The 26,846-nt window shown below is 40.4% G+C and overlaps 8 protein-coding genes across 8 annotated transcripts; 4 read left to right on the top strand and 4 right to left on the bottom strand.

Annotated features, from left to right (window-relative positions):
• Positions 1-849: 849 nt before the first annotated feature.
• Positions 850-1,329, top strand: ERD1 (protein-ER retention protein; the record flags this gene model as incomplete). Its single annotated transcript, XM_064828545.1, has 1 exon — positions 850-1,329. The coding sequence occupies one exon, from the start codon at positions 850-852 to the stop codon at positions 1,327-1,329; it is 480 nt and encodes a 159-aa protein (XP_064685747.1).
• A 306-nt stretch (positions 1,330-1,635) lies between these two features.
• Positions 1,636-3,533, bottom strand: URA3 (orotidine 5'-phosphate decarboxylase; the record flags this gene model as incomplete). The annotated part of the gene is made up of 3 exons (XM_064828544.1): positions 1,636-2,920; positions 3,089-3,399; positions 3,477-3,533. 3 exons carry the CDS (start codon positions 3,531-3,533, stop codon positions 1,636-1,638), a joined length of 1,653 nt encoding a protein of 550 aa, XP_064685746.1.
• Positions 3,534-4,440: 907 nt separating this feature from the next.
• PKC1_5 (Serine/threonine kinase) lies at positions 4,441-6,898 on the bottom strand (the record flags this gene model as incomplete). The annotated part of the gene is made up of 5 exons (XM_064828543.1): positions 4,441-5,371; positions 5,440-6,044; positions 6,109-6,244; positions 6,296-6,409; positions 6,462-6,898. 5 exons carry the CDS (start codon positions 6,896-6,898, stop codon positions 4,441-4,443), a joined length of 2,223 nt encoding a protein of 740 aa, XP_064685745.1.
• Positions 6,899-7,565: 667 nt separating this feature from the next.
• On the top strand, positions 7,566-7,951 carry ATC70_009309 (uncharacterized protein; the record flags this gene model as incomplete). Its single annotated transcript, XM_064828542.1, has 2 exons — positions 7,566-7,698; positions 7,758-7,951. 2 exons carry the CDS (start codon positions 7,566-7,568, stop codon positions 7,949-7,951), a joined length of 327 nt encoding a protein of 108 aa, XP_064685744.1.
• Positions 7,952-11,458: 3,507 nt separating this feature from the next.
• Positions 11,459-13,873, top strand: ATC70_009308 (uncharacterized protein; the record flags this gene model as incomplete). Its single annotated transcript, XM_064828541.1, has 5 exons — positions 11,459-11,539; positions 11,595-11,776; positions 11,829-12,334; positions 12,393-12,611; positions 12,669-13,873. 5 exons carry the CDS (start codon positions 11,459-11,461, stop codon positions 13,871-13,873), a joined length of 2,193 nt encoding a protein of 730 aa, XP_064685743.1.
• A 3,637-nt stretch (positions 13,874-17,510) lies between these two features.
• ATC70_009307 (uncharacterized protein) lies at positions 17,511-18,830 on the bottom strand (the record flags this gene model as incomplete). Its single annotated transcript, XM_064828540.1, has 1 exon — positions 17,511-18,830. The coding sequence occupies one exon, from the start codon at positions 18,828-18,830 to the stop codon at positions 17,511-17,513; it is 1,320 nt and encodes a 439-aa protein (XP_064685742.1).
• A 4,895-nt stretch (positions 18,831-23,725) lies between these two features.
• STT4_2 (phosphatidylinositol-4- kinase) lies at positions 23,726-24,976 on the top strand (the record flags this gene model as incomplete). The annotated part of the gene is made up of 7 exons (XM_064828539.1): positions 23,726-23,829; positions 23,887-23,905; positions 23,977-24,036; positions 24,092-24,290; positions 24,357-24,435; positions 24,492-24,835; positions 24,894-24,976. The coding sequence occupies 7 exons, from the start codon at positions 23,726-23,728 to the stop codon at positions 24,974-24,976; spliced, it is 888 nt and encodes a 295-aa protein (XP_064685741.1).
• A 283-nt stretch (positions 24,977-25,259) lies between these two features.
• Positions 25,260-26,673, bottom strand: ATC70_009305 (uncharacterized protein; the record flags this gene model as incomplete). The annotated part of the gene is made up of 3 exons (XM_064828538.1): positions 25,260-25,461; positions 25,522-25,776; positions 25,829-26,673. The coding sequence occupies 3 exons, from the start codon at positions 26,671-26,673 to the stop codon at positions 25,260-25,262; spliced, it is 1,302 nt and encodes a 433-aa protein (XP_064685740.1).
• Positions 26,674-26,846: the final 173 nt, after the last annotated feature.

Genomic DNA, 26,846 nt, shown 5'->3' with positions numbered 1-26,846 from the left:
GATTTTCGATGAAATCCATGAGGGGGTCCCTCATGGTTTTTGATCGATATTCGACGATCCCAAAAAAGTTGAGCATAGGTATCAGGAAGCAAGTGCTAGTCCAGAAAGACTGTTTGGTGCTACTCCAAAGGTCTATAACGGCTTCTAGCACGAGAAATCGCGGCTTAATTATATCAAATTTCTCTGTGATTTGTATACTTCTGAGGAATAAGAGGCAATACAAGTGTGCTTTCTGCTCACATATGAATTATTATTGTTAAGACAAATGTAGGACATCGTACAAGTGTTAGATTCATAAGCTTATGCTGTTTGTAAATAATTCTTATGCGATGATAAAACGTCGAAAACTGAAATCTCAACATACATCAGTGGGTTTACCTCCACTTTGCTGTATTCTTTATACTGTATCAATGCAGTTTTTGTCTCTATCTCTAAAAGCGCAATTTAATCTAGCTATAATTGGGATGGCTTACTGTTATGTACTATTCATCTCCAACTCATCACTGAAGTGAAATGTGTGCCATTTAGACCTCATAATGTAATGCATTTTGCTAGCAGTATTCCGCTTGAAATTGAAAGAATCAAGGGACGTTCAATGTTACCGTTCACAAGAGAGTTAATATAAACATATACAGGTTAGTGTAGTTGTCCCTTTAGGATGAAACGTTCGCTCGCTAGATCACAGATTCTCGGAATTCAATTAGATACATGGCAGATCTCACCATGCACCCACTAGTGATCCTATCATGATTGGACCTAAAGTGACGGAGGCATGAGCGGGTTGTTGATAACGAGTAAAATGCAACATCAGACTCATTTTCCATCTTTCAAATACAAACAACACAGAAAATGACGGACCCTTACGGAACACCTTATACAAATGATCCCGCAGACCTCAAATACATGCAACTGTCTATCAAGGAAGCCAACAAATCTATTCCGGCGCCTGCAGCATACTGTGTTGGAGCTGCCCTTGTCGATGTGCAAGGCCAGTTACTCAGTACAGGCTATTCACGCGAATTACCAGGCAACACACATGCAGAAGAGTGCGCACTCATCAAAATTGCTGACAAGGACATCAACACAGAAGGAGCTACCATGTACACTACGATGGAGCCATGCTCCGTTCGATTATCTGGCAATCGCCCATGCGCTAGTCGTATCATTGAAGCTAAAATAAAGCGCGTAGTAGTTGGCGTGCGAGAACCACCTAATTTAGTTACTTGTGAAGGAATTAACCTTTTGGAGAGAGAAGGCATACAGGTTGTTATTGTGCCCAATGTACAAGAAGCATGCCTAAAGCCAAATCAACACATTCTCAACAAATAAATAATGATTGGAAGAATTTGATTTTTTTTTATTGATGAAATATATATACTACAATTTGATGATCTCTTCAGAAACCGTTTTTCAACCTCGTTTACAAGTTCTTCCCCGACCATAAAAATTACAGAACAATCTCGAATTGTGTATATATATATAATGAATAAAGTGATCTAGTACCTTATAAGTTGAGATTGAGTTGATTTTTTACAAGAAGGTTGGTTAGTTTTTTACAGTTAAGATTGAAGCAGGATTTCCATAGAGTTAAGGATTAGAGGAGCGCAAGATCACAGAAGAGAGATATATAGGTGTTTAGATGGCGTTGGAAGGGTAGACAAAATCCTCGATAGGGACAAAGCTTTCCTTGATGGTACGGGTAGAGATGAAACGAGTCAAAAGAGACCAAGAACCAGCCTTATCGTTAGTACCAGAGGCACGTCCACCACCGAAAGGTTGTTGGCCAACAACAGCACCAGTACACTTATCGTTAATGTAGAAGTTACCAGCAGTGTTGCGCAACAAGTTGGAGCCCTTGACAATGGAATCACGGTCCTTGGCAAAGAAGGCACCAGTCAAACCGTATTCAGTGGTCTCGCCAACGAGCTTGCAAGTCTCCTCGAAATCAGCATCCTCGTAGACGTAGATGGTGACAACAGGACCAAAAATTTCATCAGTCATGGTCTTTGTGAGCTTGTCCTTGGTGACAATGACAGTAGGCTCGATAAAGTAACCAGTAGAGTCATCACACTTACCACCAGCAATGATCTCACAGTTATCATCAACAGCAGCGTGATCAATGAAGCTCTTGATCTTGTCGAAAGCAAACTTGTTGATAACGGGACCAGAGAAGTGGTGGAATTCAGTAACAGGACCTTGAGTGATCTTGGCGTGTTCAGCGGTCAATTCCTTCTTAAATTGAGCAAACAAAGAGGCAGGAACGTAGGCACGAGAACAGGCAGAGCACTTTTGACCTTGGTATTCAAAAGCACCACGGATAGTTTGCAAAGCAGCGTGACGAACACCAGCGTCATCGAGGCTAGGGTGCAACAAATGGTAGTTCTTACCACCAGTCTCACCAACGATACGAGGATAGCTCTTGTAAGAGTTGATGTTGTTACCAATTTGTTGCCACAACTTGCGGAAGACGTGAGTAGAACCAGTGAAATGGAGAGAGGTGAAATCGGGGCTGTTAATAGCATGGCCACAGATCTCTTCGGCAGGTCCAGGAACAAATTGGACGACACCAGCGGGGAGACCAGCTTCAACCAAAATCTCGTAGAACAAGTAGTTGGAGTAGACAGCACCGGGAGAAGGCTTCCAGACAACAACATTACCCATCAAAGCAGGAGCAGCGGGTAAGTTACCACCAATAGCAGTGAAGTTGAAAGGAGAGACAGCCAAAACGAAACCTTCGAGGCCACGGAATTCAGTACGGTTCCAAGTACCGGGAGCGTTCTTGGGAGGTTGTTGAGAGTAGATTTCCTCAGCGTACTTGCAGTTGAAACGCAAGAAATCACAGAGCTCAGCAGCAGCATCGATCTCGGCTTGCCAGATGTTCTTACCTTGACCGAGCATGGTAGCAGCCATCAACTTGTATCTAGTAATATGGTATTAACGTTAGTTACACTTGTACAAAAAGTGCGAGTGTGTGAAACGCATGTATTTACACACGTACAACATGTATACACGCACACACACACACACACACACACACACAATGCATGTCAATGCATTTTGGGCTAAAAAAAAAAAAAAAAAAACTTACCTATACTTGCTAGATAACAAATCAGCAGCCTTCAAGAAGACAGCGACGCGATCATTGAAAGGAAGAGCTTCCCAAGAGGCCTTGGCAGCCAAAGCACCATCAATAGCCTTTTGAGTAAGAGCGGCATCAGCTTCGTGATACTTGGCGACGACAGACTTGTGGTCGGAAGGGTTCAATTGTTCAGCAACCTTTCCAGAGTAGATCTTTTCACCGTTGATAACAATGGGAACTTCTTGAGTGCCTTGAGCGATCATCTCATTGACAGCAGCTTCGAGCTTGACACGCTCAGCAGAACCAGGAGCATAGTTGAGCTATAAACAATGCAAAACATTTGAGTATTCAGGTTGTGCGCCGGCGAATCAATGGGATCAAGGAGCAGCATGCTTACCATAGGCTCATTGTCGATTTGAGGTAACTTGAAGTGAGCGAGAGTAGGAGTAGCCATTGTTTATCAGAATTTAATGTGGAAAAGAGATGGGAGGGATTACTGGAATGTTTGATTCTTTTATAGTTTTTTTCTTTCTTTTTTACCAATTTGTTTTTAGTTTAACCCTGTCAAAGGTATAAATAAAGACTGATTGGATCCTCCACATGAAGTCATGGTAGGACTATACTTTCAAAAAGGCTTCTAAACCTTAATGTTACCAAACAAAGTTCTAGATATCCCCGCCTTTCTATACTAATCACTGTACAGAGGATGATTTGCCCGGCAATTCCCGGAGAATTAGTTATTGTTTGTATGCTGGCAAATGCATTATTTTAGAAAGTGCCTTGGAAAGGCATCTGAAAGGCATTTGAAAGGCATCTCAATTTATGAAATACCGACATTTGAAGAAATTGAAGAATATCTGTAGATGTCGATAATGCTGCTTTATCAAAGGCAATGCGACAGGTATATAGCAGAGATTATCGTGGCATCATTCATCAAGTCTATGTTCTCTAGATTTCCTTGTACCATGAACGTGAGATTTTTTATTTTTCATTTCATGAAGCAGTGAGAAAAGACAGTTTCGGGAGTTACCTCCATGGAAATTCGCTCTATCGTACAGGTACCACAAAATGGAATGGAAAAAAGAAAAGAAGCAAGAAAGATCGGCAGTCTAATCGAGCGATGAAGATAGTAGATGAGATTCATTTAGCACCTAATCATTATCTTAATTGATGGAACCAAAAGATAGATAATCGCAGTAATTAGGAGATAGATGTTATGTGTGTGCAACTCATTCCCACATCATGGTGAACGTATTATGAACATCTGTCAAACAGGTCCTTCCAGAGGCATCTGAAATGTTGCGGAACGAAAGCCATACAAACAAGCTCTTTAATTGGTTTAAATGGTGGGAAAATTAATATCAAACAGTGGGGTTGTTGTTCAGATCATAAAACTGATTCAATAAACCAATCATTCCCTCCCTCGGTGGCTGTTCCAAATCATCATCATCTTCATCCTCTCCATCGGTATCATGGTGTGCCGTAGCCCAAGGCTGGCTCTGAGTAGCAGCAAATGAATCACCCAAATTGCTAGGGACCACTTGGGGTATACCATACTGATTCAACTTGACACTGGGCTTGGCGTCGTAAGAGGAGGATGCTGCACTCTCGCTCTGGCTATCTTCGTTGATGACAACACCACGTCTGTGATTACTGATGTCTGCTAATTTCGACAAGTACATTGAACCAGCCATATCATTAGGCATCCACTTGGGGTTGTTTGCCTTGAAGTTGAGAAAACTTTTTTCCATTTTTCCTTGTTTGCTCAAATAGTACTCATCGTCCACTGTTGCACCTTGCACGCCATATTTCACATTGCCGTGTCGCTCAAAATCGAACTGAGCAAAGCTGCACACATAACCTAGTCCATTGACATGCACTGTAAACTCTCTAAAGAAGTCCACAATCTGATCCGCACTGTTTGGCAACGACAAACAGAGCACAAGAGGCGCAAACACGACACTGGTCAACTCCTGTATAAAGATGCCCACCTTGTAGTCAAACAGCTTGCAAAACTCGGCGCGCACCTGATCCGTGTGCAGCTTGTGCTTCCATTCTGCTGGTAGATAGTGCGTGTGTTCTACTACTTGTCGCAGCAACCGTTCAGGCTCGAATACTTGATTCTCATCAGGAATCATGCCACGTGTAACCGCAAAGATAGTACCTGTAATACCAAGATAGAATAAGACGGTGCCATTGGATGTGATTTCGAAATTGAGCAATGCTTCCGAATCAAATAATGTGAATAGTGCTAAAACGCCAGCAAAGGATCCAGCTAAAAAGGAGACAAATCTACAGCCAAAAGAAAAAGGAATGAGAAAATGGATTCTATATGAAACCATAATGGCAATGACATTTACCTGGCTATCAGTACAGTCTTCTCCTTGGGAAACTGGTTGATGTAGAGATTGGCGTGTTCATAGCTCTGGCTGATGCGATTCTTGAACAGATGCGGCAACTCGTTGAACTCACGAAACTTCCATTTGGCAAATGGCGTATACGATCTCGAACCAATCTCTCCTGGATTCTTGTGGTACTCTTCGAAATACCTGAAAAAGAAGTGCAGCAGCAGATAGCCAAAGATGAATGGAGCGAATATCAAGTTTAGCAGGCCCATAAAAATGAATCGTCGCTTGAGCCCTGCCACCAACACGTGCTTGTTTTTTTCCTTGAGAAATCGCTTCTTCATTTGCCCTCTCGAATCAAACACATAGCCCAGCAAACAGAAAGACAGGTTCCATTCAAGATCCTTGGTGAAAATGTATCGATCTCGTAGATAAGGTAGCGGAATGGTGATATTGAGAACATCCTTGTTGAATAGTGCAATGAGATAGTTTTCTTGACGCATGATTCTACTAGCGACATCATGCTCAGTCAGCCGGATATCATTTGTGTTTGGGTTGGTTTCTCTGATATCAATGATTCTGTCGAGCACCGTTTGCCATGAAACAGTCTGCATGTCTTGCTAAGAGAGAGAGAGAGCAACACAGGTAAGTAGGTTTCCGGGCAGATGATGATATCAAACTTACATCGGGCACCAGCAGTAGGTGAGTGTAAAAATTATGCATTTCACGTAGCATTGGCAGATCAGTAATGAATCTCAGTGCCTGCCAGCACCACCAGATAATAAATATAGAAAGAAACAGGAACTTGGTAGCTGATAATCTGGTCCATCTGTAAGTCGATGTGCCTAATGGGCATCCCATTCTGACTTACCTTGACAAGCATTGAGGCTCAACAACCTCTGCTAATGTGTGATGTGATGTAATTTCGGAATAGTTTATGCAACCGATGAGAAATGTTGAAAAGATGATGATAAATGCCAGTGTTCTACAGGTACATTAGTCTTTTTAGTCAGAGTATCCCAGCATCTAATACTCACAATAAATTCAGTAGTCTAGCTAATAATATACAGTAGAGCCCTTTGCCTTGATAGTACTCGTATACCCGTGTAAAGAAATCGTCCATATTCTCCACATTGGCCCATCGCCACATGGTCCTATCATATGTCGACACTCTTTCTCTAGTAGATGTTGTAGTTGGTATAGGGAGTGTAGACTGTCTTGACTGTTGCTGCTGCTGAGAAGGATCGACTAGCAGTGAATTGGGCGCTTCCAACATATCGTCATCTTCCTCCTCCTCCTCTTCTTCACCATAATATCGATAATGACGCTGCGGTCGTTGGTAATCTTGTTGCTGACTTTGGTTCAAATGATGGCTATCTTGTTGTTGATGCCGCGAACTTTCTGATACAGGGTTTAGAGTGAATTCCTCATCACTGTCACCCTCTGAAGAGTAGAGCAATCTGGAGTTGGACATGGTATGTAAAGTGCAGAATAGAGAAAAGAGGGAAAAAAAAGGAAAAAATTAAAATGTGCGGCGACTACTGCCACCACCACCATCACGGCATACTCACACATAGGATACACACACTCACCTTATTCGCACAATGGTAATAAGCCCTTATCTCTGGCAGTCTTTGTTGCTCTCTTGCACTCAGCTGATGCCAACGTGTTCATTTCAGTAGGCACACTGACCGTTCCCAAACGTATGCTTCTTTTTAAATCATACGCCTACCACTATGATGTCTCAGTGACCCCAGATTTCAACATTGAAAGAAAGAGGGCATGCCGCTTAAATCAGCGCAATATGGATGGCTATGGCAATTTGTTGCATAAAAGCACTGTGTAGACGATAATTACATAAAACTCGAGTTGTATATTAAATCAGCAAGGGATAATCAAATATAAATTTATATAATTTATGTAAAAAAAAAAAAAAAGAAGGGGGGAGAGGCTTTTCGATAAATTTAGACAATAGCAAATGTCAAATCTATAGGGCAAAATCCCTGCTGCTTGGTCCCTCCTGTTGGAATCCCTTCCTCTTCTCTCCCTCCCCCCAAAAAAAAAGTATAAAATAAAGAGCAATAAAAATGAATCCTCCCTTGGTTTATCATTCTTTTTTTCCTAATTTCCTTACTATTACCATGTTCAAGTCTATTTTAACGTTCATGATGGCTGCTTTGGCCATGGTGGTTGTGGCAGATCAAATCTATATTTACGGTCCTCCATCCAATGGCATCTATCATCCCAAGGACATTATGGACATTAGATATCATGGTAAGTCATCAGGGCTATTGTGTGAGTGATTCCATGTATTGACATGGTGCATGTCATAGTGCGCTCTGTGGGCATGACAAAGATTTGGCAGACATCTGCCACATTGATCCATGAATCTACAAATACCACCATAGCGTCATTCCCGATCGCTAGCTGGAATGCTTCTGCAGAGACCAACTATGCTCATACTACATGGACAATCCCTGCTGGTCTTTCTACTGGTAATTATATAATGACGATCAGTGGAAAGTGAGTATACTATGCAAGTGTATATGTGTGAGCTGTCGATTTATTGATCGCATTCCTCTATTATGATAGCGCTACACGCCTTTGCTCCAAGAATTCAGATGGAGCAGGTAAGCTAATGATGTTTGTTTTGAGAGAGATAATTGCATTGCTAATTTACTATGAATAGCTCCCTTCACTCAATGTCAAACAACCTTGTACGAGTCTAGATCATTTGTTATCAACAATGGCTCATTTTTTGCTTGAGAATCTCCCTCAATCTATATATGTAATATCATTCATTGTCTTTTTATTGTCATTTAAATAAAATTGTATCATTATCTTCTTCTTTAGAAAGCCTAAATGCAAATGAAAGGGGCAAATGACATTTGATAATCTTGGGTATTCGGTTATACAGTCGGCGTTATTCATTCATTTGGGGGGGGGGAGGGTCTATTCATTAACAGAGCGCATGATACGCACATAGCACCTTGTATTCAGTGCTTTGGTAGCATTTCATATGCTACACTTTGAGATCGGCATCTACCTTAATCAGATTTAACAGACAGAGCTACCATTTTACTTGACTATTTGTTGTCGATATTAACCATGATGATATAAACAAAGTCTGGTTAGTAAACAAGCAATTTTCTGCAAGTATTTCCTGCAGTTTCACTGTGTAATGCGCGCAACATTTATTGCATCTTGCGGAACAGTAACCCTTGGCAGATCTGTTGCCTCGGTTGATTAATGTGAAACCATAAACCAGCCTCCGCAAGTGGTATGTGCGCATTGATTTCATGAAATTCGTGCCATGATAAAACTGCTCCTCCTGAATAGGGTTTCATACAGACACAGAACATTTTATTCTATCAATTTGTTACGATAATACAATCAAATCTATCGAGTTTGTACGCAAACGTATAATTGAGTGCAGCAGGTTTAGTCTGCAGTTGCCATGTGATTTCATGTCATCTGTCTAGAGATGGTTGTTCAACTGCTTCATTGACTCAAAAACATCGTTCGAGAAAACGAGGCAAACGTTATGCAGCATTACAGAGCATGATTCCCAACAGTTTCAGTTCGAACGTACTCAGACATAACTAGGTTCGTCCGAATAAGCTTTTCAGTAAAGTATACTATTGATACCACCACATCCCAACATTTATTATTTGGAAACAATCTATTTCATTTATTAGTAGGTATAGAATTACAGACTTGATACAGATCATCTCAACAGTTCTTCTGGGCCACTTACTGACTCCATACTTATGGCACTTTTGATTCGTACAAGGCAGAATATTATACATTTACACTTTCCCCTTTTCTTGGCGATGGACATGCTTATGACCTAGCTCGTCGTTGCTCTATATTGTCTATATGTATACGAGCCTTTCAACACTTCGGATGGCTTTCTGAAGCACCTTGATTGTTGATTGATATAAAATCACTAATGAGATGAGTGTTTATGCTTTGGATAGTTCTTTACTTTTGCTTCACTTCGGTGAGAACCAACCTGCGCAGCAGCAGCCCGCTCTACTGATTGTCCTTGCGTATCTTATCAGAATAATGCTACTTTTATTTTGATCCTCCACTTACACATGAAAAGCTTCCACATTACCTGTGGATCTGACTCTTATCTGATGCTCTACATCCATATACACGTAGCTACTTCACACACGGGCAAACAGCATACTGGTATTTCCTCTTTTCAGTCCATAGTCTCCCTTATACAGCAAAATCTGAGTGCACTTGAGCTGCGTTTTCTCGCGTTCAAGGCCATTTTAGATTGTCAGAATAGTACTAAACAATTGCTCTCATCTGGCTGTTACTTTCTGACACCTTTGCTCAACTTTGTGGGCGAAAAAAAAACATGGCCAAAAATCGACCAAAAAGTTGAGCAAAAGTGTCAGGAAGTTACTAGTACTTAAATACAATTGTTTGGCGTCATTCTGGCGGCTCAGAATGATCTACGTGTCAAGACATGAAGGCTTGAAAGCTGTCAAATTTGGCTACGCTTCATGCATTTGCTTGTCAATAGGCACCTTTTTGCTATGATGCAAAGGCGTAAAGACACTATATGAATTAATCTAGTTTTAGAGCATGCTGTTACATCCAAATATTCAGCTGGAAATATCAGATTGAGTGGCATTGTTGTATCGCTGTATCATAGCGCAATAGTGCAGCTTATTACAGAGACGATGGCAGCTGAAAGGCACGTTGGACATTCTAGACACAATAGATTGTCTGTATCTAGTAAAAATTACATTATAAAATAGAATTATTTAGAATATAGGTGGTCCACAGCCTAGTATGTCAAATCACTAGGTGGCCCGTAACCTATATTTAAAATTATCGTATATGCGTTTATAGCAAGCCATTAGACATTCCTTATAGCGAGGTCAAGTGTAACAGGGATCATTGACTGCTGGTTGGCATCTGACATAATGCGACATGCTGCCCTGTATTTGTGTTTTAGTTAGCACATACTGTATAATCTACTGTAGTATACTAACTTGTTTACTCACCATTCGTTCAATTCTCATTTTCACCATTTATCATGCAGTTGAAAGCGATGGCACGTAGGCTCTTGATCATAACGTTCGCCTCGCTACTCTGTGGGAGATAAATGATCTACTAGCTAGATCTATTGCTAGTTTGGCATCTGTATTGCGACCTGTTTTGAGATTGCCTAGCACAGAGGTGGTGCATCTTGCTCAATGGGTCAGATAGGCTGGCCAAGTTGACTCTCGCTACTTGATTCTCCGGCAAATAGATAGCGCCTCTTCACCGTTATAGATGACACTAGCAGTCTTGATACCATGTAGAACGAATGTTGTTTGCTCAGGATGTAGTCGTGACAACATGCAAGGATGTTCTGGTGGTAATGAAAATATAAACGACAGTTTAATTTGACAGCATTTACTGGCAGTGTCAACATGGTACACTCCTGTTTAATGTGGAACATTCAAAAAACATTGGGAAATCATACAGCACGCGAAATCACTCTTGTCAATGATTGATAGCAGGATCTGTTTGCATAAGTTGGCAAATTGGCATAAAATCCATCTTAAATGAAATTAAGAATTGAATCATACAATCAATACAATGATATCAAACTATATATTTCGTAATTCAACATATTTAAACTGTATGCTACATAAAAAATTTACATGGCATAATTTACGTATTGAAGCAGGGCAAGCAAATGTATGCGTTCACAAAATTCATCTAACAGAGATGCGACCATTTATCAGATCAATTGGCCCTAAAATTTGTGTAAAGATGGAATTATAGAGCATGGCCGATGAAATATAAAATGTCCATCAATCAGCAAAGATCTTCCAATTGACTGACATTGCAATGGTATCACAAAGAATCGTGATGAAATCTACGCTGTTTTGTGAAACTATTTGCATGGAATGTTGTTCCCCTAAAAGACCGTCCTTTTTTTTTCTGCAATGCGATATGAGAAGGAATTTGGAGCGAGAAGGGTATTTCGGATTCTTTTTTGTTTGTATAATATTGTATACAAATGATGTCAGAGAATAGCACCGTATCTTGCATGAAGGCAAGAGATGCAGTAATTGAAAACAACGACAAGGTGCCCTCTCCTGTAAGACCCTCATTCAGCCATTCATTCATCTGATTACTCTCTCACACATCCATAGATGCTGGATATAGAGCAAAGTGTGTCCAAGCTGCTGATGACAACCAAGAGGCTGCTAGAGACGCTAACTGCCTGGTCCTCTGGGACAGCCAAGGATACACAAGTGTATGACGAATACAATGCTCTTGAGGTTCATTTTGCGTGTGCTACACAGGCATTTGAATCCGTAGCATTGCCAATGGAGTAAGTAGTCTCGTTTATCAATCGTTCACCAGCCATCTCACAGGATGAATAGAGACATGCTCCATCTGCCAGACGATCTATACGAATGCCTCAAGACAACATTATCTAAGGAAGCATCTTCGGCAACGTTGGAGAAGCATTTACCAGCAATTCGAGATACAATCATCAAATTATTGCAAGGATTGAAAAGGAAGCAATCTTTGCTAAGAGAGAGATATGATTCGAGCAACAACACAACTCCTACTTCCAGTTCGAAGCTATTGTCCCGTGCAGCATCTCACTTATCGCCATTGCACACAACAACTTCTTCTATGACCATGATGCCTTTACCCTCTCCTTCCTCATCCACCGAGCCCTTGAGAGTGCAACAACGCCAATCATTGCCCAGATCGCCCGTATCGCCCTCTGCGAGGGAAGAGTTTGATATGAATGATCCCAAAACACAAGATGCCATGAATGCATTGACGAGACAGGAGAATTTAGCGAGACGATCGTCTGTTCGACGCACATCTCACCACCATTTGACAGTGGATACAGCGGAGAAAACCCACGTACCTGGTAAATAGACGCTCAAGTGCATACAGGGAATAGGTGCAGAACTAAAAACCCTCCGTAGATTTCATTGACATCTATTTGAGGAAAGGAGAGCAAGTCAAGAAAACCAGCATTCATGCAGATATTAAATTGGAGGAAGTTCGGCAGTTATTCCGTAATCAGTATTCAGTAACCAAGGAACAAGAATTTGAAATCTACATTTTAGACCCTGTGTCGAATGTGGAATATGAGCTAGAGAGGCTAAATGATATCAAGCCATATTCAATTATATCCTTTAAAGGTATTTATAGTGTAATGATGATGATTTGATGGTGCAATTTACACTAGCTTGTTTTAGAAAATACGATGGCGACGCTACCCAGCATTGCGGTAGACGTAGCCAAAGAAATGAAAAGCTTATTTGAAGATACCATGCAACAAATGTTGACTCGCCTGGAACAAAAACAATGTACCAATATACCCCAAGAAAAGATCAAGGAGCAGCAAAAGGAGCTCGAGTCACTGCGTCATGACTTAGCCAGCATTCATCAATGTCACAACGACTACAAAATGGAAACAGAGCAACTGATTGCAGAGCTAAAGGAAAAAAGCAGCAAAATTGCTGCTTCTACTGTCGTCATTCTAGACGAAAAAGCACATGCCGAAATGAATGAAAGTAGAGAAGTGACGCAAAAAGCAGCTACACTTATTACGAGTCGACTAGAAGCACTGCAAGATACCATCGATCAGCTCAAGCTGGATGTTACACAGAAGAGATGCCGACCCTCTAAAAGCCAATTAAATCAATGTCAAGAAGAATCTGATCGATTGAAATTAGAGATGAATGATCTTCAAGCTCGCATCAAAAAATTCAAACCCATTTGGAAAAAGACATGGGAGGTTGAATTGCAGCAAATTGTCAAGGAGCAGCAGTTCTTAAAAGAACAAGAAGCCCTATTAGTGGATCTAAAGGACGATCATAAAGCTGTGTTGAATGTGCTGGGTCAACTGGTAAAGATATCTGAAATTCAAGAACGTAAGAAGCAGCTTGGTGTCGAGTTTCGTATGGCGCCTCCAGCAGAGGAAGGATTTGAAGGCATGGCAAGTGTGATGAAGGAGGTTTCCAATATCCATGTGGATCATTCTCAGAGAGTCAAGGCGTTAGCGCAGGCCGAATCTAAAAGGTCCAAAGAACTCTCACAACGAATTGATGCATTTGAAAAGGAATTAACTGATTTTGTGGGCCTGCGAAAACTGAAAAAGACAGGTGGTGCTCAAGCAGTTGATAAACAAAGACAGGAGAAGGATAAGGCTATGATGAAGCAAATCTTTGCCAATAATTCAAGCAACAATCATGATGTAACTGATGCTTCTTGCAGTAGCAGCCATGACAATAGCAGTCTTCACGATGAAACTGCTCCCTTGGATCAAGGAGACCATGCTGAAACCTCTTGTTCTCCTCCTATGACTCCTATCATCGAGGAAGAGGAAGATGTGCCATCTCTAGCAGCACTACCACCATCAACCCTACAGGTATCGACTGTGGAAGAAGAAAAAGAATAACTTATCCCTTTGAAGCATATGAAATTATAGAAGCATTTCGAAGAAATCTCTGTTGTACAAACGATTTGATCAATCTCGATATGTTTCCATGACGTTATGGTAAAGTTTAATTATTGAAAAAGTATATATAAAATGGGGGAATATCATTTTTCTTTCTTTTTTTTTCTTATTATTATTCTCACACAATAAACCAACACATACATTTCATACACTTAAAATGAAGTTTTCTACCCTGCTTCAATTCAAGCCAGAAGAACAAGTCGTAGCTCTTCCTATCGATTCTGTGTCCACTAGTTTCTGCTCCTGCTGTGGTGTCGATGTGGCTCAATTTAGGTAAGGCACAGCTAGTTTATATCGTGCTGAAATCTCAGTATTGATCAAATGTTGTATTCTTAGTCATGAATTTTGGTGTCGCTTCTCCATGAATTAAACGATTACAAAGCATTACTGACTTGATCCCTCTGTACATAATGACTATTTATCAAGAAAGATTGAAGAATATATACAAGCAAAGGAGTTGAACCTCTGACATCCATTCACAGCAACAATTCATATATCATCTGTCATCATCACTATTTATATCATACTATCATTTCCTCCCTACCATCTATATATATATCCCATCTTTCAACTTATACATATTCATGCCACCATTCTTAATATATAATTTTTCCTCGACACTCCTAGACAATAAAAAAAATAACATCATATATACTTCAAAAGACCCATTTTGTCTTTTTTCAGGTGTAATGACGTTAGTTGTGCACCATCAGTCAATATTTTAGGTGTAACAGTGCCGGGATCCAACCTGAAGGAACATAGATGTATGTCTCCCTGACAACAAAATTATCACCCCACACGTTTTCTGTTGCGCAGGAGCCATCAATGCCACCGTAGATCCCCCCACCAACATTGTTTCTACTGCATTAGTAGACTTTGCATTGCAAAAGCATTTTACTCGATGAAGATATGGGAATACTCAATGCAAAACAAGCGTTTATTTCGTCATTTGATCATATTCCTTAAAAATACCTCGTGAATGCAAGAAGAAACTTTCTACCATATACAGATGTCTTTTATGACTGATTCATTTTGCGATTGAAATGTCCACATATGGAGCTATGTCGCACCATTTGAAGCTTCATCCTGTTTGGTCGCTTTGTGTGTGAGCTGTATCTCATGTCGGCAAAAGTAATATGTCTTGATGCAGAATTCGCTTTGAGAAATGTTCATCCGGCGTAGAGTGTTCATTTGAACCTTGTAAATGATTTTTCCGTTCCAAGACTATCCGATGGCAAAACAACCTTAAGTCCAGAACCAGGATATCTCGATTTGCCAGCAATGTAGGACGAGGAAAGTTATTATTTGAACATCATTTCACTGGACCATATTGTTTCACCAAATTTCGGTGAATGATCAGTAATTCAACTAGTACGCATGAGAATGCAAAAGAATTTTTTCGAACATTCAACGGTGTTCTGCTCCATTAACCTCGATTAGAACTCGATTGCATCGTATTTCTCTAAAGAAGATTCTTTAGCATTCGCCTGTGTGTAATATACTAGCACTTTATGGCATTTAATACTATTACGTAGCCTTACTGAAGTCGAGATTTCCCACCGGAACTGAATAAATCAAAAAGCTTGCCTACAATTATTGACGAAATTTGGTTTCAAAGTCTTTTCATGCATTGGTGAGACGGCATTGGCTTGTTGTTTGTAGCATTCAGGAGACAAATCTTAGCGTTTTGATTCTATTACACCTTGCATTAAAGTGGTGCTCTGTTTTGAAGACTAATCACCAGAATGCGTACTACTAAATATGATGGATCAATTAGATCGGACAATAGTATTCAATGTGCATATATGCAATGTGAAACGCATGATGTGGGAATCAACTTCTTAACATCAGCAGCTTGAGAAAGGTATTACTGGAATTATTTCAATGCATTACCTACCACATGCCAGCTTTAGATCGAGAGGTCGGAATCATTCATGATGATTTGGACACATCTATCCGCTCATTCTGACGAATGAACGACGTTTGTCGATCTACAGCTATCCAATAGTTGATAAAACGTGCAAATCAGAAATCATATCCGTACGAAGGAAAAGAATCATCATAACACAATAAATTTATAGTTTCTAGACACTTTGACAACCCTAATATGGAAAATGAGTTTGCCAGGCATTTGTCAGGCATGGTTCATATACAGTATGACTAGTGATTTAATATTAAACTACTATCAATTAACAATCAAGTTTCATCTAAGATTTTAGCTAGTATTAATTATGCAATATCAACCAATGGCCAGCGGTAGCACGAGCCACCTGAGCGTAGGCTGGTTTCCACTAAAACAAAGCGTAGGACAGGAAACCAACCGAAGAGTCGAAATGGTCATCGTAACGTAATAAATTTATGGTCCCTAAACACTTTCAAAGCCTCAAGAAGGAAAGAAGTTGATCTCACAAGTATTTTGATAAACTGGCGTTATTAAATATAGGATGCAATGAAATAGCATGGCTAACAACAGTGCTATGTAATTTGCTACCTACTTTCTATACGCTTCAAAAGCATCTATTACTATATTGCCCTCATGATAAAAAGGGTATTGAGTTTGCCAGCAGGCCACACCAGCTGCTGCCAAAATTATTTTAAATTCAGGTTGTCGGTCTACTCCAGATTGGCCAGATTTTGATAATTTTTCGACTCGATTGATCTCTTTTGTCAGATTCGACTATATAAAATATGACGATCACCCTATGCTTCCTTAAGCAGCCCCTGGTGGTAGGGCGAAGTGGTAAAACTCCCGTATGCCAACGGGAGGATCCCGGTTCAAATCCTGGTGGACGCAAGTTGTTTGATTTTTTGACGTAGTACTGATGTCCTCGTTTGGTGTTTTTGTACTCTTATCCATGATCTATATTTTGACGATTTCCGCAAGACTGTACTGGCTCTAGGAGTCGCACCTTATTAGTAGTAGATTTCTTTCCCAACTTAGTTCAAAATATCTTATTCCCCTTCTTTGCAGACATTGGGTCCACCAACAGTCTTTTCTTTCCCTCAGCATGACATTTTAAGGACTTTAAATAAAACCTGGAGCTCGACTCCCCTACAAAAAAAAAAAAAATGCTTCCTTAAGCTTTCTTGGAATGCTTTTCAAGGCGCATCCAATGGTACCAGATAAGATAAATGTTTTGAATAGAGTTATTGAGTAATTTGCGAAAATATGAAAAGAGGTCTTTGGCCAAAAAGTCGAGATTTTTCATATCAAAGTCCTACAAAGATGATTTCAGAGGCTACGTTGGATCGATAGAAACATTTTGATTCAATATCATCATAACATAATAAATGTTCAGTACTTTTGCACTTTACAATCCTAATATGGAACCTGAGTTTCAAGGCATCTATCAGACCTGGCTCATATCATAACATAATAAATGTTCAGTACTTTTGCACTTTACAATCCTAATATGGAACCTGAGTTTCAAGGCATCTATCAGACCTGGCTCATATCATAACATAATAAATTTTTTTTTTATAAGGAAGTGAGCACTTCTGTTTTTATTTAAAGTCCTTAAATCGTCACCTAATATAGAGGGAGGGGATATAAAGACTGGAGGATATAAGGGGAAGCTCAGATAATTGTATCGAAGGAAAGTTGGGAGTCTAAATTGAGGAGAGTACGATGAATGGAGTGGATGACAGTAGATGGGATGAAAGGGACGTGTTGGAAAACTTGGCGGTAATGAGCAGACCAGATAGCCTGTTGGATGCAAGCAAAGACCTGGAACACGGATAATGCAGGAAAAAGTTCATGAGATGAGCGGTCAATATCAAGGCGAAGGTGGAGGATGGCAATGTATTCCTCGTACGCAAAGTAAGAGAATCGAGGTGAGATGTAAAGAGAGAGAGTTTGTCGCCAGACGTCCAATTTTCGAGGACAGGAAAAGAGGAAGTGCTCAGTATCTTCGATGATAGTGGGGGTTGTGGATGACGAAGACTGACAGTGAGGACAGTACGGGGTAAATGAATCGCGAAGCCGTTGATGTAATAATTGACGAGTAGTAACTTTTTCATGAAGGATCCGGAACCAAGTATTGCGAGCATTCAAAGGAATCTGGAGAGTCCAAAACTGCTTCCATTTGGCAACATCTAAAGGGGACGAATAAGAGGAAGGGTTAGTGTGAAGGGGGAGGGATTTGAATCCTTGATTAGTAGGGAGGGATAAAAGGAATGAATGAGACTCAAAAGAAAATGAAGTTGCCAATAAAGAGAGTAGAAGGGTGGATACGAGGCTGATACTATCGGAATAGTTGGTGATGGTGGAGAGGTCGATATGTGTGATGTTTGGACGAGGGACAAGGAGCAACATGTTGAAGTGAATGAAGTTGGTGAGCAGTAGGTTTTGAGCCTGAAGAAAATTGATAGCGCGTAAGCTGGTGGGTTGGTGGGGTAGGCCGATGACCGAAGTGCGAAGTTGAAGAGCTTGAGTGGTGATATCAAAGATGAAAACATCATTACCTGTAAGTTGAAGCACTCTGGGGTAGTGTTTTACCACTTCCTTTGGTGAGCGAAATGTAGGCGATAAGCTATGGTTGGGTGGAAGGTTATGTTCAACCAAGGTCGAAAATGGCAGGCGTAGACAAGTACTGAAGGAAACATGACAGACACCAAACTTGCGAACAATGGTATCTACGGCGCGAAGAAGGTTGTAGAGAGGAGCGATGACCTTTCTGGCGCTTGATGGCCTACAGGCAGGAAAGAGGAGAGACCAGTGGTAGGTGGGGTATGAGGGAGTAGCGAGGAAGAAGTTGAGGATGACACGGAGATAAGGAAGAGAAGTCTTGGTAGGGGGAGTGGGATCGGATGGGTGCAAAAGTGGATGAAGCCAGCGCCACTGAAGGGCGTTGATCTGCACAGCAGGATCCAAAAGACCAAGGCCGCCATGAGACATAACATAATAAATGTTCAGTACTTTTGCACTTTACAATCCTAATATGGAACCTGAGTTTCAAGGCATCTATCAGACCTGGCTCATATCATAACATAATAAATGTTCAGTACTTTTGCACTTTACAATCCTAATATGGAACCTGAGTTTCAAGGCATCTATCTGGCCTGGCTCATATCATAACATAATAAATGTTCAGTACTTTTGCACTTTACAATCCTAATATGGAACCTGAGTTTCAAGGCATCTATCAGACCTGGCTCATATGAGAATAATGATTTTACAATCAATCAACAAAAACCACTGTAATTTCTACCCTCTTTCCTCTGCTCAATGCTGTCAATGTTTTATTTGAGCGACGTCTCAGAGCCTCAGAGATTTCATTACTTACTGCAGACATTTTATGCAACCCATGCATTGTCAATGTCCAGACTAACGTTATTAAATATAGAATGCAAGACGATGTCATTATAAACAATAGTGCTATGACCTTCTACCTACTTTCTATACGCTTCGAGGGCATTTACTACTGTATTGCCTTATGAAAAGGGCATGAGTTTTCCAGCTGGCCCCACCAGCCAAAATTAATTCAAACCCAGAATCATAGTCTGTTCCAGATTGGACATATTTTGATAATTTTGGACTCGATCGAGCTATTTTTGCAGATTCGACTAAGTGAAGTATGATAATCACCCCATGCTTCCTTAAGCTTTCCTGGAGTACTTTTCAAGGCGCTTCCAATGGTACTAAGTAAAATAGATGTTTTGAATACACTTATTAAATGATTTGTAAAAATATGAAAAGAGGTTTATGGCCAAAATGTCGAAATTTTACATATCAAAGTCCCACAAAGATAATTTCAGAGGTTGCTTTGGATTGATAGAAACATTTTGATTCAAGATATACCATAGTAAAAGTCTCCATTATCAAGATGAAAAATGCGATCGTTTGATTTTCGATGAAAACCATGAGGGATACCTCATGCTTTTTGGTCGATTTTTGACCATGTTTTTTTGGTCCCCAAAAAGTCGAGCAAAAGTGTCAGAAAGTAACTGCCAGATGAAAGCAACCATTTGGGGCTATTCTGACGATCTAAAACGGCCTTGAACGCAAGAAAATTCAGCTCAAATGCACTCATATTTTGCTGTATTAGGGACACTAAGGACTAAAAAGTGGGAATACCAGTATGCTGCTTGCCCGTATATGAAGTAGCTACGTGTATATGGATGTAGAACATCACATAAGAATCAGATCCACAGATAATATGAAGGGTTGCTATGTGTAAGTGGAGGGTCAAAATGAAAGTAGCAGTATTTTGATAAAATACGCAAGAGAAATCAGTAGCACGAGCTGCCGCTGCGCAGGTTGGTTCTCTACCTTCGCTACGCTTCGGTGAGAACCATCCGAAGCATAAACACTCATATGATTAGTGATTATATATCAATCAACAATCAGGGTTCCTCTTCTAACATTTTAGCTATATTAATTTTGGGATATTAGCCAAAGGCCCGCGGCAGCGCGAGCCGTTTGAACGTAGGTTGGTTTCCACCGAAGCGAAGTGTAGGTCAGGAAACCACCCGAAGTGCTGAAAGGCTCGTCATAACATAATAAATGTTCAGTACTTTTGCACTTTACAATCCTAATATGGAACCTGAGTTTCAAGGCATCTATCAGACCTGGCTCATATCATAACATAATAAATGTTCAGTACTTTTGCACTTTACAATCCTAATATGGAACCTGAGTTTCAAGGCATCTATCAGACCTGGCTCATATCATAACATAATAAATGTTCAGTACTTTTGCACTTTACAATCCTAATATGGAACCTGAGTTTCAAGGCATCTATCAGACCTGGCTCATATCATAACATAATAAATGTTCAGTACTTTTGCACTTTACAATCCTAATATGGAACCTGAGTTTCAAGGCATCTATCAGACCTGGCTCATATCATAACATAATAAATGTTCAGTACTTTTGCACTTTACAATCCTAATATGGAACCTGAGTTTCAAGGCATCTATCAGACCTGGCTCATATCATAACATAATAAATGTTCAGTACTTTTGCACTTTACAATCCTAATATGGAACCTGAGTTTCAAGGCATCTATCAGACCTGGCTCATATGAGAATAATGATTTTACAATCAATCAACAAAAACCACTGTAATTTCTACCCTCTTTCCTCTGCTCAGTGCTTTCAATGTTTTATTTGAGCGACGTCTCAGAGCCTCAGAGATTTCATTACTTACTGCAGACATTTTATGCAACCCATGCATTGTCAATGTCCAGACTAACGTTATTAAATATAGAATGCAATAAAATATCATTATGAACGATATAGAAGGCAATAAAATATCATCATAAACGATAGTGCTATGACCTGCCACCTACTTTCTATACGCTTCAAGGGCATTTACTACTGTATTGCCTTATGAAAAGGGCATGAGTTTTCCAGCTGGCCCTACCAGCCAAAATTAATTCAAACCCAGAATCATAGTCTGTTCCAGATTGGACATATTTTGATAATTTTGGACTCGATCGAGCTATTTTTGCAGATTCGACTAAGTGAAGTATGATAATCACCCCATGCTTCCTTAAGCTTTCCTGGAGTACTTTTCAAGGCGCTTCCAATGGTACTAAGTAAAATAGATGTTTTGAATTCACTTATTGAATGATTTGTAAAAATATGAAAAGAGATTTATGGCCAAAATGTCGAAATTTTACATATCAAAGTCCCACAAAGATAATTTCAGAGGTTGCTTTGGATTGATAGAAACATTTTGATTCAAGATATACCATAGTAAAAGTCTCCATTATCAAGATGAAAAATGCGGTCGTTTGATTTTCGATGAAAACCATGAGGGATACCTCATGCTTTTTGGTCGATTTTTGACCATGTTTTTTTGGTCCCCAAAAAGTCGAGCAAAAGTGTCAGAAAGTAACTGCCATATGAAAGCAACCATTTGGGGCTATTCTGACGATCTAAAACGGCCTTGAACGCAAGAAAATTCAGCTCAAATGCATTCATACATTGCTGTATTAGGGACACTAAGGACTAAAAAGTGGGAATACCAGTATGCTACTTGCCCGTATATGAAGTAGCTACGTGTATATGGATGTAGAACATCACATAAGAATCAGATCCACAGATAATATGAAGGGTTACTATGTGTAAGTGGAGGGTCAAAATGAAAGTAGCAGTATTTTGATAAAATACGCAAGAGCAATCAGTAGCACGAGCTGCCGCTGCGCAGGTTGGTTCTCTACCTTTGCTACGCTTCGGTGAGAACCATCCGAAGCATAAACACTCATACGATTAGTGATTACATATCAATCAACAATCAGGGTTCCTCTTCTAACATTTTAGCTATATTAATTTTGGGATATTAGCCAAAGGCCCGCGGCAGCGCGAGCCGTTTGAACGTAGGTTGGTTTCCACCGAAGCGAAGCGTAGGTCAGGAAACCACCCGAAGTGCTGAAAGGCTCGTATACCATAGTAAAAGCCTTCATTATCAAGGTGAAAAACGCGATCGTTTGATTTTCGACAAAAACCATGAGGGGTACCTCATGCTTTTTGGTCGATTTTTGGCCATGTTTTTTTTTGGTCCCCAAAAAGTTGAGCAAAGGTGTCAGAAAGTAACAGTCAGATGAGAGCAATTGTTTAGTACTATTCTGACAATCTAAAACGGCCTTGAACGCGAGAAAACGCAGCTCAAGTGCACTCAAATTTTGCTGTATCAGGAACGCTCTTGACTAAAAAGAGATAATGTCTGTATGATACTTGTCCGTATAGGAAATAGCTACGTGTATATGGATGTAGAGCATCGCATAAGAATCAGATCCACAGATAATACGAAAAGTTTTCATGTGTAAGTGGAGGATCAAAATAAAAGTAGCATTATTCTGATAAGATACGCAAGGGCAATCAGTAGCAAGAGCTGCTGCTGCGTAGGTTGGTTCTCACCGAAGCAAAGCGAAGGTAGAGAGCCATCCAAACCATAAACACTCGTACGTAATACAAATCGAAGCTGTCATGGTTCTTGATTGGGCCCGCGTAGCTAAATTTAACCACTATATCAAAGGTAGTTGATGGGCAGCCATTCAAACAATGGCGAGGAACGAACTAGATTTACTATATGAAAACATTTAGCGAAATGTGATAATGACATTCCTTCAGTATAGTCAATATAATGTTTATTTGGATGTAGATCCAAAACCATTGATGCACCATCTTTAAATGCTATTTGTTGATTTCTGTCGTACCAGCATTCTTTCATCAATGAGATATTCTATTAAGCTTGCTTGGTAGAATTGTCTTTTGATTCAGGGACCACTGAAACCAAGATTCCATTGAGCAGCTCGTGGATTAAGCAGCATGTGAACCACCTGCCTATTCCAAACTATCACGGCATTCAGAAGGATTTGCAGTTGTAAACCATCACTGTTAATAGGTTGCTCTCTGATCTAGGCATGCTGTCCAGGAGCATCCTTCTTTATACATTTCTGTTTAGATTGGGTGTTGAATTAGATATCTCAATATATAGTGTTTTTCTACTTATTTACTTTGCATTCATTAGGCAATGTGTTATAGACTTTCATTTAGCCCACAGCACAGAGATCTATACATGCTCAAATGGTCCCTTTGTCCCTTTATCGCTTACTAGAATCAATGGAATCGAGATGGAACGCCTGTCATTCAGAAACTGGATATTCCCCGTGCCGCGCCAGATGTACATGAATCTCCTATAGGTAAAACTCAGAAAACGTTGCTATTGACAGTATTGGCCGCGTCATCTTGGTGAATCTAAACTATTTTACATGAATAAATGAAGCTCCTGCGTTTCTTTCCACTTTTATCTTGACCATTTTTCTCTTCAAACAACTGTAAATTATGAGTCTCTTCCCAACTGCACAAAGAAACACCCATCTTGTTGAATTTAATGCCGGCAAAGTTGTCAGAGAAGGTTCAACCTTGAAGCCAGATACTAGAAAGGGGTAATGAAGAGATGCAGCCTAGATACAAAGGCACTAACCTTTTCAAATCTTCAACAGCGTTGTATATATGGACCAGGTAATTGATTGGAAAAAAAAGAGGACATTGTGTTGGTATCATCGTTACTTATAGCAGTTTCAAACGACTAGAGTGATGATCAATTGATGCATTTTTATTGGAAAGAACGCAAAGCAGCCGACCCAGAGGATGTTAGTAGTGCTTCATAACACAACCAAGCAATCAATGCTAAACGTCAATGTGTAGGATTTCATCATCTTTCCTGATGAAGCAGAGCTACTTCGTGTCAACGAGTGCACAACAGGCCGTGTTTATATCTTGAAATTCAAATCTTCCAGCCAAAAAGTGTTCTACTGGATGCAGAGCAAAAACGACGAGAAGGACGAAGAGCTCGTCAGCCGTGTCAACCAGCTTATCAACGATCCTCAAAGCGCAGCTAATGATGGTAGCGGCCGCGATGGCGATCCGGAATATGAAGGCAATGCTCATTCTGATTTGATGCAAATTTTAGGTGGTGGTCAAGGTGATTTAGACATGAACATGACACAAGACAACCTTTTGCAATTCATTCAGAATGCTGGTGGCTTGAGGTACGTAGGGATGGCCAGTTTATATGGTCAGGAGCGATTAAATTGTCTGTTTATAGTGGCAATCTTTCATCATCCTTACCAGGTGCCACTGGTAACGTCATTGCTGCGTCCAAGTGGAGCGAGTTGCATAATACGCTTGCAGACATCAACGTGCCAGAAGAACAAGCATCTCTCGATTTAGGTGATGCTTTGGATGCAGATGCTGCCAATGCCATCTTGGGCGACTCTGAAATCAGATCTGCCCTCTTTCCTTTTGTCAGCGAGAGCTCAGAAAGATCTGCAGACGAAATTGCTCAGTTAGTCCAGAGTCAACAATTCCAGCAAAGGTTACAGACATTGAATGCTGCCCTTCAGCAAGATGCCTTGACTTCCATTGTTGAGGCTTTAGAAACAGAGAAAGGTACGCAAGCATGCAAGGCTCACATACACAGTAAACGTCTTATTAAAGGTTTATTTAGATATAAAATCCTTTTTAAAAGCTGTTGAGGAGCAGGCTAAGCGCAAGCAGCACCGTGATGCGGATGCCATGGACGAAGATTAACACAGATGATTCATTCAAAACAAAATAAAAAAAAAAAATTTTAAATGTACAAGACAATACAATGGCCAGACTAAATGTTATCTTCCAATAGTCAGAGTATCAAATTCTTGTTTAGTTTATTCTTTGTCTTGACTGTAGACCATCTCAACTCATAACTTTGACAGTGAGAAGTCCTGTTTGTCAGACATTTGATTACAAAGAAAGAGAAAAAGCAAAAGGAATGCAAAAGGGGTTTATATTGAGTGTTGGAATCGGTATTTTAATCGTGCTGATGCTGCCTATACTAATGGTGGCGTCGACGAGATGTTGCTTTGATGACTTCTTCATAGCTCTTGACTCGACGAGATCTATATTGTCGGATACGTTCGTATTTGTATATTAAATTGCCAATATCCTTTGCGACTACAAATATACATCCTCCCAGCACATTGCGCTGAAATGGTTCCGGAAAATTGACTCTAATCCATTTTGATCTATTCAAAATTCTGCCAGAAATACAAATGAGTACAATGCCATGGTTGCAAAAAAGCGATTCATTGACTCACCCTCCCATACAGCTACTGATAGCTGGCCAAAGCAATGCTCCTAGTAAGGATAATCCTATACTACTTGTGCCCCTTCCATTGATCATATCTAGCTCAAGGTTACGTTCTCTGTCAGAAATGTCATTTGAAGGTTCTCTGCGTGAACGATTTGATGTATTTGACGGTGACGACGATAATAGCAATGAAGCATCTTGCAGTGATAGATTGTTGGTTAAATAGCGTTGTGCGAATCGATAGGCATTCTTGTAAAATAAGCTGCTCATGGGATTAGTCGACACCAATAAGGGTGTGATAGACATGTAAATACCTGATCCAAGGCATCAAGGTGATAGTTAGAGCAGGTGAGACAGGCCATGTGAGCCTGATGTTCAAAGGACTATTTCCAGTTGCCCTCAAGACAGAAACAGCCGCTACTGGTAGTATAGCATCTCCCCATCTAGTTTTAGTAGAGATCAAAATAACAGGTATCAGTGGCAATCCAATCCAAGTTTTGTAAGTCCAATTGTTGGGATTGCCGATGAGTCTTTCGCCATCCCTTTGTCCAAACAATGTCAGGACAGAAAATGCGCCATACGTTGTACAGGTGATCAGCAGTGAGCATCCCAGTCCAAGAACAGTGATATATGGTGCGCTTGTTCGTACTAGAGAATCGACTACTGTAAGCAATGCGAGTGTGATGTTGTTGTTTTGCGCTAAATAATACGGCGTTGCGCATTGTGGGCAATTCACCTTCTTGGTGGGTGATGCCTTTTGGTTTTCTGCAATCCAGTCCAGCAAGCATGTCTGATGCGCTTCCAGTGAGCATTTGCAAGGCTTGACCCACTTTCCTTGAGAATCAGAACTATCGCCAAAGCAAATCCAGCAGCGTCGTTCGTCTGATGAGGAGGCTGTTGTTCGGGTAGGCTGTCTGGGAGCTAAGATGGTCGATGAATCTGAGGAATCCGCAGAGGAGACAACACTGCTACTGCTACTGCTATTGCTATCATCGTTGTTGTGTTGTCCACTGGTTGAGATGAACGAGGAGGAGGGCGATGATATCTGTGAGCTCAGCATGGGATCAGATGGATCAAGGATGTCGTTGTTCAATACGATTGTGTTTGGCAATTCTTGGTCGATTGGCCTTGTTGTTCTCGGAAGTCTGAAATGAGCCATTTATGATGAAGCAGAAAAAGAGCAATTTTACTATTCAAACCATCTTCAAGCAAGGAAATAGTCTGCGGAGCTGTCTAAATGGCCTTCAATGGCTCTCTCCCGTGACGTAGATATGAATGGATGTATCGAATTTTTTCCATCCTCCTCAGTGTCTTTTTTATATTCCTTTCAGA

The sequence above is a fragment of the Mucor velutinosus genome (assembly GCF_035048745.1).
Source record: "Mucor velutinosus strain NIH1002 chromosome Unknown tig00001563, whole genome shotgun sequence".
Taxonomy (NCBI): domain Eukaryota; kingdom Fungi; phylum Mucoromycota; class Mucoromycetes; order Mucorales; family Mucoraceae; genus Mucor; species Mucor velutinosus.
This window is presented reverse-complemented; position numbering and strand designations above follow the sequence as displayed.